Source organism: Geospiza fortis, unplaced genomic scaffold (assembly GCF_000277835.1).
Source record: "Geospiza fortis unplaced genomic scaffold, GeoFor_1.0 scaffold72, whole genome shotgun sequence".
NCBI classification, from domain to species: Eukaryota; Metazoa; Chordata; class Aves; order Passeriformes; family Thraupidae; genus Geospiza; species Geospiza fortis.
The window spans coordinates 3,389,474-3,402,391 of record NW_005054338.1 but is presented as its reverse complement, the minus strand read 5'-3'; the positions used below and the strand labels follow the sequence as shown (position 1 = coordinate 3,402,391).

The window sequence follows — 12,918 nt, the reverse complement described above, 5'->3', positions numbered from 1 at the left end:
ATCTAAGTTTGAAGGCACAGAATCTGAGTTTTAGAAAGACAGCCCCAACCTAAGTGTGCAAGTCATCAAGGCGAGGCAGCCTGGCATCCTGCAGCAGGAAAGCATTGTCTGAAAGAAAAAAACCAAACATTCCTCCACAACAAAATCCTGTGCCATGGATGCATCACTTTGAGAAAGCTTTCCACAAATTCTTCCCGCTTTTCTGGCAGATTTTCTCCCTGTCTTTCCCATGGAGACAGGACAAAAATAAAAATCTTGAATTCTACTTCCTATAAAAGGTTGATGCTCTTAATATCCCTCCCTATTCCAAAATCATCAGCTTTAAGGACTGTTTTGTTTGTTTTACTTGAAGTACTTCTTGGCCAGGATGACATGCACATCATTTGAGGGAAATAGCCTGAATTGTCTCAGTTAGTCCTGATAAAGGAAATGTTAGAGAAGTGCTGTTCAGGGCAAACCCAATGCAGAGTTTGCATCTGAAAGGATTATGCCGTGCCATATGGATAATAAGATCAAGGGGAAATGAACCTTCAGTCTCCAAGATGATCAGATGAGGACTAGAACAAAAACAAATGACACAGTGAGAAGAAGTACAGAGAAAGACACTGGGAAATATGCAGTGAGACAAATACAATCTAAAACAGCATCAGTCTCTAAAAACTAGTCAGAGATGTGATTAAAGATTAAGTGAATTTTGCCATCTCTCCTAACTGTAAGTGATCAGCCACAGACTTGTGCTGTTCTTGTGTCACACAGAATCCTGCTGCAGATGAGGAGCACAGGGACGTGTCGCCTTCACTCCTCTTCCAGCAAATTCTTCTGAGACCAATTCTCCCACAAAGCTGTCCTGGTGATCACACGGCAGAAAAATAATTTCCCAACTGTTGGACCAGGGTATAGTCTGAAAATTATGTTTTATGTTATAGCTTGAAATGAAGATCTTTTCTTCATTTCTAGGAACACATTTGAAAATATTGATTGTTTTGTTACTGAAACTCCTTCTTGTAAAAGAGTTTCAGAGGGAGGTCTGTCAGTGAATGAGGTTTGGGACTTGCAGCTGCACACACAAGTGTTTTCAGAGGGCTGTCAAAGAACACATGGCCTCAAAGCATAAGGATGAGTGGGAAGTGGGAGAAACAAGGCTGCATTTTATGACTGTTCAAGCAAACTAAAACTGCCTCTCAACCTCCTTGCTCCAGCACTGCCTTGTGATTCCTACAGGGTTCAAGCCCTTACCTGAAAAGGCAGTTTTTTTGGAACACAAGCAAAGCCATTCTGCATTTTCAACCCCCTGTACAAATTTAGTTGATAGCAATGAAAACAAGACACTCCTGCCGAGGAACAATCTAGTTGTACAAATCAGATTAAAAATGGGTGATTAGTCACTTCTTTGATTCACTACCAATCAAAAAAAGAAAAAAAAAAAACCTTCAAGTAAAAACAAAAAGAAACCTTGCTTTTTCTTCACTAGGATTAAAGTAAAAATTTTAAACTTTTTCTTAATACAGAAATTTTTTGGTTGAATGGGTCATTTCAGGCATGTTAGATCCAAATTAAACAAAGGAGGAACGCCAAAGAGTAGGGATGGGAAGGGAGTGGCCCCTTAACTTATGTTATGGAGGCATCAAGTTCAGATCCCAACCCCCTCTAAGGACAGGGTGGTGGCCACAGGGTTACATGGGATTTTGGCTTTATCATCATGGACGTGCCATTCTGCTCAGTGTGGAGCTCACACTGGGGGATGGGATGCTCCAACACTATTTCTCACATATATTTAATTTAAAGAGCTTTGAGCATCAACAGCAGAAAAGATGGCAGGAAGCAGCTCCTATGGGCACCATTGTCCAGGACCTGATCCTCTGGGGCTCAACCACAACAGACAACTAGCCAGGCCATTATCCTGAGAGATCTGGACTAGGGGCTCAGACCAGCCTCAAATAAGGGAGGAAACCAAATCCCTTCACCTAACAAAGAAACAAATCACTGTCATCTCTTCTGGAGAACTATGAATAGAAAAATGAAATTTTCTCTTTCTCCAGCCAAAAATGATTAAATCATAACAGGTTCACTCTGTGACCACCCAAGTAACTGAAGCTGGATTTGGGAGTCATGTGTTATATAAGCAAGTCCATCATCCTGTGTTCTTGCTGCTCCTCCTTCCCTCCCCCCCCCTCCACCCCTCAGCTAGATTAAAACAGATGGCAGAGGGACATGAAATAAAGAGCAAACACAGGCAAGTGACTAATTTTCCAAAAGGAGACAGAAAGCCAAACCCTTAACTTCAACGTTAGCAGCAGCAAGGAATGCATAATTACCCTCTGAACATCACATTCCTCCACATAAGCAGATGCAGGGGTTGCTACAGATAAGATGACAACAAGCAGGGGAGGGATCCTCCAGGCAGGCTTGACAGGCAGTCTGGGACTACACTGCAGTCCTAGACACACAAGCAGAGAACCTGGCGAAGGAATCACAGTGGGAAATGTGAAGGTGAGTTAATCACACCAAGGAGATGAGGACAGAGCTATTCCAGTGCTTCCCTTTTACCAGAGAGCACTGTCTGCGTTCCTGTCCTGCTGGAGTTGGTGCTTGCATCTCTCCTGTCAGTATCCAGTGGCAGAGGGCAAATTCCTTTTGCCTGGCAGCTCAAGGAAGGCTTCAGACTTTGCATTTCAGCTGCTTCAGTGGAAGCACTGCCTATCTTTGTTGCAATAACATGACAAAGTAGACATGTGGAGTGGTAATTTTCAGGGCTAAGTCTATCAGACTTTGTCATTTTAGCCATTTGGGATTATTTCTGCTGGCAGAACAAATTTAAAGAGACATCCAGAAAATCTAAAGCAAGCATAATCTTTGCTGTGCCTGACACAAAACATACTGCAGCACATCATTTTGCCAACAGAAGGACTTTTAAGACTGTTACACAGCTAAGGAAAGCACCAAATCCAGGTTCAAGGCACTGAAGGGAACTTTCCTTTGCCGTTCTGTAAGAAATCAGAGCATCTGTGCTCAGACATGGAGATACCTATTCTCCAGGACTCAGATCTGTTTCCTTCCTGTGGTATATTGGTATTCAGGGCATGCTGCAAAGCCTATTTATTTGCCCCTGCTTCTCCTGAGGCGTGCTTGGGAGACAGAATTCCACATTATCTTTAGTTGATATTAGTTCAATTGATTTACCTGTAATTTTGCAGTTATTTGTTGTCTGTGTTTCTAAGTCTGTTGTGACCTTTTACAAGTGGAAATTATAAATAAATCCAGTTTGTGGAGACTCATACAGCAAAAACTAAACAGCTTTTAAGATATTTCTCCAGCTGCCAATACATTTCTGGTCTAAACTGTGCTCAGCCCCATGGATTGGATAGCATCACCCAAACAGGGAATCTTAAGCATTACTTTAGCATGCATATACAAATATTTGCTGACAGATTAAGAACTGGAAATAACTCTACCTCTGAGTTAAATGGCAGATATGGGGGAGAAAAAAAAAAAGAAAAAATAAGGTTTTAAGCATGAAGAAATGCAGACTGGGTAAGGAGAGTTGGCAACCTTGTAATTTCTGCTTCGCACTTCAATCTGCTGACAGACATCTACTTTGCATTCCAGGAAAGGCAGGCTTGCTGCAGCGGCCTTCAGCTGGCAAGAAACTTCCCTTACAAACCTTCCCTGCCCTGTCCCAGGGTTGCACTGTGGCTTTAGGAGCCTTAGGAAGAGTTATTGGCAGGAAAGAATTCAAGGACACCAAGCAACAAGTGAAAGTGTCCCTCTACCCTTCCTCCTCTGTTGGGACATGGGAGTTCAGGATCAAAGTACACATCCCCTATCAGATCCACATGCAAGCTCCTCTTTCTTAAATGGGATTTTTTTTTAATCCAAAGCAGCCATATTTCCCTCTACTCACACTTAATATGATGGATGAAGCTAATTGTCATTAGTACATCACTTGGTCAGTGTCTAAAGACACACGGTCACATTAGGAAGGATTTGTACAAGTTTATAAAGCCTCATAAACAATTTCAGATCCAATTGCCTTGCAGGTCAGAGAGGCCAACAGAGCAAGGGACACCTGCTGACAAGTGAAGTGTTTCATTTCAAAGCCAGCTGAAGCCTGGTGGAAGGTGGAAAAGTAGAGCTTTCTCTGCCCTGGTACAACTTTGTGTTTACTTAAAGCACAAAGGCTGCTATTGCTGCCTCTAGCAGTTTAAACACCCTAAATTCAACCCCTGGCTTATTTTGCTGTCTGATTACTGTTACTGGTTTTTAATTAAGACACATTTTGCTAATGAAACCACGCAGAAAAAAGTAAACACCTTCTCCCACCCCTCCCAGTACTCTCGGAAAACCTATGTTTGAAAGCAGTACTTAAACACTAATCAGCAAGTTTTCTCCCCATCAATACTTAACGAAATATTTAAGAAAAAGAAAAAAAGAAAAAAACAGGCCCAAAAATCAAAAGTTGTACATTTCTAGCAGTTCAGTCTACATTCAGAACCCCAAACAGCAGACTGATGATGCCCTTTCCAAAGGTATTCCCAGTCAGGTTTCTCCAGCATTAGGCATTTTTAATTATTTTTCATGTTTTCAAAGGCAGAACAGTACTGTTTTCCAAACCTGGAAGGGCAGACTACGGCTGTTGAACAAGATCAATTACATTGTTATTTTGTAAATCTTAGCCACAAATGGTGGGTTATGGGCTTAATAACGCACACACATGCCCAAAAAAAGCTGAAACACCTGCAACATCCATTTTTCTTGAGCGGCCACTAGCCAAACTCAATGCTTACTTTTGTGATAAGGCTGCACAGACATTTTCATCCATGCCTTGTAAATATGATCAGTAAGATGATATATGTGTGTGTTTACAGACAAGGAAATATTTACATTCAGGTCATCTTAATATGCCAGATCTGGAAGGGAAGGAAAAAAGATTTGTAGAAGTGGCTAATTCCTCCAAAATAATAATATTCCTGTGTCCAAAATAAGAGGCATGCTATCTTAGGTGAACAGCAGCTTCCTTTGTTTACAGAGCTCTCATTCAACAATCATAAATAATAATAAATAAATAATGAATAAAGTACGAAACACCATTTTCACCAGTCTTAAATTCAGGACAATGTAATGCAATCAAAATTTCAAGTCTTTCCAGAGTTTTGGAACAACAGCTCAGTATTGAAAAGGTAATAGCAAAAAACAATACTTCCATCTGCAGCAAGAGCAGGTGCCATGGAATTAGAGTTATCGGTGATAAGCTGATAGAGTGATATCAGAGATAGCTGATGGAGAGGTATCAGTGATAAGCTCTACAAGAGGGGCACTGAGCTGCCAACTCCACAACAGTAACCTTACAAATATCTGGACTGCAGCACCTCTTCTGAAAATAGCTGCATGCTTGAAATAGTCACTGCTAAACCCATTCCACAAGAGATCAATCATGCTACTAAGAGAAAGCAATAAAAACAAACAAAGGTTCCAGGGAATTCCTCTTGTTTTACAGTGAATTAGCAGAAGCACTGTAATTAATTTGCTCAAAAATTGACAAGGAAAGGCTAAAGCAGAGGGGCAGAGGCCGGCCCTCCTGCATTCTAATCCAGTGCACTGTCTACAGGATCATCCTTCATACTCCTGAAAGTGGGTTGGTTGCTTGCTGAGGGCAGAAGTCAGCCATAGCAACTGACTGAACTGAGTTCCACTTAAGAAAAAAATCCAGAATTAGGTAATTTCTGACCATTATCAAAAGAAAAAGAAGCAGCAATCCTTAAATACTGCCAGTGCTTCAAGTCCACATATGTATAAAACAATCTTTTTGGTTAACGATCACCCAGTAAAGCTGCACCAGTTAGAAATGGATCTCCACCTCACCCGACCAGGAAAGCCCCCAAATTTTGTGACTGGCAGCCCTAAGCAGCAGAGCCCTCATGGCTCTGCCTCCACACAGAGAGGCACAATCACTGCACAGAAATGTGCACATTTCTGCCACTGTGCTTCTCATAAAGAGCCTCCAAATCACAGCAGCATTAAGGAAACTACTTATTCCTACTCGCCACTCTTAAAAATCTACCCAGAGTGTCTTCCTTACTCCACAGTCTCAAACTGAAGAATCTTTCAAAAATTATTAATCAGCTTTCATTAGCTCTAAATTGCTTTTTCCTTGCTTGCAATTAAAGACTAATATCCAAAGAGTTAGAAATTCATAAGGTGATTAACCATAATGAGTGATTAACCATAGTATGATCAATTGCTGAATATCAACAGATATCATTTTTTCCCAATAAACATTTTTCCCTGTGTATTTGCACAAGCTTGAAAAGGAAGACTATTTAGCAGAGGTTGAGCATTCACCAGATAATAGCATATGTGTCTGTTCTTTCCCCAGAAGGCAGCTAGCTGTAGACAAAAATATCTGCAAAACAGAAATTAGTGTGGATTCAGAGGGATTTAAGGTGACACTGACATGATGAAAGATCTATTTTTACATGTGTAAAGTGTATTTCAAGTTCAGAGGAAGGAACACAGAAAGCACACACGTGTGATCAGATCATGTACAGAACAAGTACCTGCTAAGCATGTGCAAATATCACCACATAAAATATATTGCCTTTCCTTGTGCTTCCATTAAATTAAATGTTGGTCAATCAGTGCTAAAAACATTCTCGAGCAGTCAGTAGCATATTAAGCACTGCCTGGGTTAAAATCTCAAAGCAAGTGAGTGAGTTGGGTGCAAGGTTATAAACAGTAAACAAGATTCTTTTTCAGCCACTCCAGCATAATATCAAAACGCTTTAGTTATGTTAATGAAATCAAATTTCTGAAAGAAAAAATATTTGCTAATTTCACATATTTCCCTACTTGTGGCATCCAATGTAACACAAGTGCAACTCATTCACTACACTCAAAAACCTGTGAGAGATAACCCCACTTAGGTGTTCATCAAGTAGATCTTACACAAGAAATTGCAGGTCAACACTCACTAGAGAATGAAACCTGATCTTTAGAGCAAAGCTTGTCACTCACAGTAAAAGCTGGAAACTCCAATTCAGCTGCACTCTGCAGGATACTCAAACTCTTCTTGATAAGAACGTATCCCCAGAACACAACCAAGAACTTATTTCATCACTATTTCTCTGCATTTTCCTTCCTGCAGAGCCATAGGAGGAGTTAGGCTATTTCCATAGAAAGAGTCATTATCAGAACAAGTAGCACCCAAGCTTTCTTCAGTTTTCTTTGGCAGAAACCAGAGAACAGCAAAACTTGAGGAAAAGTAAAGATTTCTCAGGGCTCTAATGTACATCTAATATTTCACTTAGCCAATAAGTGAACCATTTGAAGCTTTAAAACCTATTAAGATGTTTCATTTTAGAGATGTGTAAGAGGAAGATGTAATACAACACTTTCATCACACCATTTTTTTCTTCTCCTGTTTGTATGGTGTCGCCCCAGGGCATATGGCAATATTTCAGATTTCTATTTTCTTTTCAAAGCTATGTCCCAGTTAAGAAATCCCATGTTTAGCTAATACATGAGGAATGAGTCACTTATTGATGGGGAAAATGAGTTTATATGGGGAAAATAAGCATTATGCCTACTGCATTAATGGTTTCAACAGTCATTACATTGCTTAGTGGAGCAGACAGCACGAGCCTAAAAGAAGTATTAGTGCTTACTTTAGGATGAGGTTGTTCATATTAAACCAATTTCAGGACTCCTCTACAAAGCATTCAGAATAAGTGCTTCTAGCTGGAAGGGAAGTAAGTATTTTTAGCCACTCGAGGAACCAGGCTGGAGTTTGGAGTCAGAATAATTTCTAATGATAAGTCTGAACTACTTGTAAGCTTAGGGCCCACAGTCTTTTAAGATGACAAAAATCAAGGGTGCAATATCTGACTGTTTTTACTTTTCCAACAGGTAACTGCTACGGATAAAGATCATCTTTAAAAGGGAACATGGATTTAATAAACTCAACTGAACAAAACAGTACATCAGAAGAACCTTTCAAATGGGCGACATCCAAGATTCTCATTTCCATTACCCTGTCTGTGCTGGCTCTAATGACAACAGCCATTAATTCTCTCGTGATGACTGCAATAATTGTGACAAGAAAGCTCCACCACCCCGCCAACTATCTCATCTGCTCTCTTGCAGTGACTGACTTCCTTGTGGCAGTGCTGGTGATGCCCTTCAGCATTGTCTACATCGTAAAGGAGACCTGGATCATGGGCCAGGTGGTGTGTGACATTTGGCTGAGCGTGGACATCACATGCTGCACTTGTTCCATCCTGCACCTCTCCGCCATTGCTTTGGACCGGTACCGAGCGATCACGGATGCTGTGGAATATGCCCGGAAAAGGACACCTAAGCACGCTGGCATCATGATAGCAGTTGTATGGATCATATCCATTCTTATCTCCATGCCACCTTTGTTTTGGAGGCACCAGACAACCAGCAGGGAGGACGAATGCATCATCAAACACGACCACATCGTTTCCACCATTTACTCCACGTTTGGCGCCTTCTACATCCCGCTGGCCTTGATCCTGATCCTTTACTACAAGATCTACAAAGCAGCAAAGACATTTCACAGGAGAAGCGTCAGCCGGATCGTGAGGGAGGAGGGTGTGAATGGACAAGTCCTTTTGGACACAGGTGAAAGAAGCACCAAATCAGCTTCAATGCCCAGCACAACAGAGAAGACCTCAGATCCCCTGGTGAGCTCTGAGAAAATCAACATCACCTTACGGAGTCCCAGGTCTGAATCCAAGCACGAGAAGTCCTGGAAAAAACAGAGAATCTCCAGCACAAGAGAGAGAAAGGCAGCAACAACATTGGGTTTGATCTTGGGGGCTTTTGTGATCTGCTGGCTCCCATTTTTTGTAAAAGAAGTAGTTGTTAATACCTGTGAAACATGTCACATCTCAGAGGACATGTCTAATTTCCTAACATGGCTGGGATATATAAACTCCCTTATTAACCCTTTAATCTACACAATCTTTAATGAAGATTTCAAGAAAGCCTTCCAGAAGCTTGTACGGTGCGGGCAATACCTTTAAGAGCTTTTGTTCATATAAGGAGAACACATTCATTGTTTTTTAACCTGTATAAATTTATATAACTGAGATGGCATTTGTTGTATTTAAGGCAAAGCACCAGGACTCTGCATTTACATTATAATGACTTTTTTGTATAGGTAATATTGGGAGCATTGATTGCCCAAGTTTTAAAGATATGGATCATCTGGGATTGGTTTTGCTCTAGAAAAAGAGGGAGCTCTGATCCAGTTGGGATTTGCACAGCTGCCTAGCTTGAAGCATAAGGTATTACCTTAAATAAGAAGGAAATATGTACTTGAAGTAGATGAAGAAGCAAAACTTTTTTAAAAGTAACCCTCAGTCATCAATGAAATGTTAAGTAAAACAACACACACATTTTAAACCCTACTGACATAAGATAGAAAATACACCATGGAATGACAACATGATTTTAACAGTCCAGCACAGGCCTGCAGCATAGAGCCAAGCCATTCACAGCCAAGGGTAGTAGCTTTAAATATATCTACCATCATCCTGTCAGTGAGCTGCAGAGTGAGCTGCAGCTCTGCCTTGTCCCATAAGTGGACTTCCCTATGGAAGTCCACATCCCAGCAGCAGGCACGAGGCTCTCATGGGTTACCAGTTTCATAGCAAGCTAGTGTTGGGAGCCCTCTGCCATTGCACACCCACAGCAGATGTGAGCATAATCCCAAGGGAAACAGCCAAACATCTGGGGCACCTCCAGTGAGCTGGGTACACGGAGTGCCTGGTGCTCTGAGACACCACTTGTGTGGGAAAGGGAAGGTTCATAAAGAGCAGCTGGTTCTCCTTGTGGATATATTAGAAGGTAGAGAAGCAGGAGACAAGGAGATTCTCCTTTCTCCATGTCCTCACACCTGGCCAGGCACAGAGCCTGTGACCTGGAGCACCAAACCAGCCACAGCTCATACCAGGGCTGAGCACTGCTGACAGAGGGTAGCTCAGTAAGGTTTGAAGGACTGGAGCAGCTCTAGCTCAGCATGTTCAGCCCTCCATCCTCAGAAGCCTGATGCCCCTGAGCCTCTTCTTAACTGTCCCAAGCACCAGGGCTGTGCTGCCTTTCCAAGCAAGTGAGAAAGCACCACAGTGCTGGCATGGGTCTCTGGAAAAGGCTGTGGAGCACTTTCTGCAGCAGGGGAAGAGGGAGTGACCTCAGTATGCACTGCACACCTGGGCAGGGGATCCTGTGGGATGCTCACTGAGAAGCTCACCTCTAAACCCCGCCTTCCCCCAGAGCATCCATCCATATCCCCCAGTTCCCAGCAGAGCTAACACGAAGTCCAGCCCACCCTAACTTAGTCAAAGATGACCTCTATGAACAAATCCCTTCCAAGGCCTGAAAGATGGCTGCTTGGCCAATCCTGACTGACATGCTCTAGATGCCAAGCTATGAAGCTGTTAAGAGCCACACCAAAGTCCAGGTTTTGCACTTTTCAGGACAAACAGATTCAGGCTGTGTCATTAAGAGCCCAAATTCAAATTCTTTGTCAGACATTCAGTGCTGCCTCACAGGAACAGAGACTTGAAACTCCTTACAGGGATCACAAACCACACTGTCAGCAGCAGCAACCTCCTGCAAAGGTTCTCCAGTTTGACACCTGGGCCACCAGCCTAGGGACACCACAAAGGAACTGAGAAATAACAGCACCATGGTCACCTTCAGTTGGGGAAAGGTGTCACTGGCCCTTGCAATTGTTCTTCCAAGAGACTTTCAGTGGTTTGTATTACACAAAAAAGTCAACACTGTCATTTGTCTCTCCCCCTCACCCTCCTCTGTATTACAAACTCTGGAGTTGGTAATAATTTTTGTATTTTCCCTGCTGGCTACCAGCTGACACAACAGCTGTCAAAAGGGTTTCCTGCAAGATGACGAGGTTTGAAACTTGAGATACTGAACTAATTTTTTTCTGTCACTTGTAACTTACTGTATTCTGCTTTCACATCAAGGTCCAAATGAAATGCTATTCAGAATTAGCAGAAACAGTGCATTTGCTGTTGATTTTAACACAGCCAGGAATCTAATGGAAAGCTCACTTGTCATACCATGGAGCTCTAGCACAGCAGTGGCACAGCTAAATTTTGAAGATACTGGGATGTGACAGAGTGGAATTGGCTCATGCTCAGTGCAAGCCAGCACGCTTTATTACCATTGCAGTCAGAGCACAGCCTCTGCAGCCCCCATGACCTCAGCACTGGCTGCATTATGCTGAGAGAAAAAATTGCTCTCGGCATCAGCTGTGCTCTGCTGTCTCCAGAAAGAGCCATGAATTTTAGCTTTCCAAAAGGATTAGCAGGAGGCAGCACAGAAAACCCCACAAAATCGTCCACTTTTGAAGACCTCTGCTTCCCACATTTCCTGAGTTGTAACCCTGGTTGTCTTGGGGAAATCCATTCCTCTCCCTTTATGGCTCCTGGAGTACAGACTATATTGTTTATCCTCTTACTAGTAAGATGTTTGACAATATCTTGTGACATCAAATTGGAAGGAAAAATAGGGGCTGCTTTTCAGGAGAAAAGATACTTAAAATACTCATTTAAATAATAATGGGTGAAGCTGAAAGAAGGAACCATATGTAGATAAACAGAAAATATCTGTCATTTATGCACTGTTAACAGTATTATACTCTGAAACTAATTAAGCTGCTAAACATTTCTCAAGATGCAGGGTGGTTTCTTTTTTGTTTTCACTGAGCTGTATCTGCTCACCCTTCAGCACAGTGGTGGGAGAGGCAACTACAAGAAATCTGATCAAACAAGTGGGAAGTTATTCCATTAAAAGCACTTGCTGCTTGTGGACCATCATTTCTTGGTGTCTGACTGCAACTCATCACTCGTTCCCTTACAGAACCCACTGTGCCAAACACTTCCCCACACAGCAGCACACAGTATCATTTCAGCTCTAGCATTTACCCATGCATGTGATACATTCAGAAAAAAATACAAGAATTCCCTTTTCAAAATGGATAGACATTAAGATGTCTGCAGGATGCTGCTTTCCCTCCCTGTGAAGCAGACAGGCTTCCACTGGACCTTAGCACCAGGTTGAAGGAGCAATTTTATGCACTGGAGTTAAGATTTTTTGCAAGTAGCTCTGTGCTCTGTGAGAGTTCAGTCTCAGCAAAGAGAAAAAAAAAAAGTGTCTGGTTTCCCACCTCCGCCAGAAGACTCTGTGTATTTCAGGGAAAGGGTTTAACATGTACTCCAGAGTTTGCACAAAGCTTCCTGGGTCCCTATCACTGCTGCAGCTGCCCTCCCCATTGCTGTTTGCTGCCCACCCACCAGTTTAGATTTCTTCCAACACCCAGAGAACTGGATTTGGAACAGCTGACCCACTCCCACTTCAGCTTTCACAGAGAATTGTTCCTGAAGCAGCTGTGAACATGACATCCAGCTCAGGTGGATGGTTTTTACAAACAATAAGCAGTTAGATCCACCTCGTTGTGCTGTACTCATTTCTTTGCCTTTCATCCCTGCCAGAGGCTTTATTGGTGTCCTTTCCTCCTGAGGATGGCATACCCCTACAGAGAGCTTGGGGACTCAAAAATACATTTGTTTTAGTGATGCAGTCACACTTGTTAACACATGACTGTACCACCCAGAAACACCCACCTCATCCAAATGCGCTTTTGGCAGTCGCTGTCTTCAGCTGGCGCCTGATTGTTCTCGGTGCTGGGGAGGTGCACGGAAATAGCTCCGTGCCAAATTATTTTCTCCAGCAGTTACAAACTCAGCACATTATTTCTAGGCAAGTACGCATTACTACTCGACCTTTGCACGTCAGATTCCCCTCGCAGAAGAGAAACAGAAAATCACTGCTGTAGCTGCTGCTGAAAAAAAAAAAAACAGAACAAAAAAA

The 12,918-nt window shown here is 42.4% G+C and overlaps 1 protein-coding gene across 1 annotated transcript in view; it reads left to right on the top strand.

Annotated features, from left to right (window-relative positions):
* The window catches only part of HTR1F (5-hydroxytryptamine receptor 1F), a 101,844-nt gene extending 92,741 nt beyond the window's left edge, over nt 1–9,103 (top strand). The window contains exon 3 of the mRNA XM_005422366.2: nt 7,903–9,103. Within this exon, the coding sequence (XP_005422423.1) occupies nt 7,941–9,044 (1,104 nt within the window). The 5' untranslated portion in view covers nt 7,903–7,940 and the 3' untranslated portion in view covers nt 9,045–9,103. The remainder of the gene's footprint in view (nt 1–7,902) is intronic.
* The last annotated feature ends 3,815 nt before the right edge of the window (nt 9,104–12,918 follow it).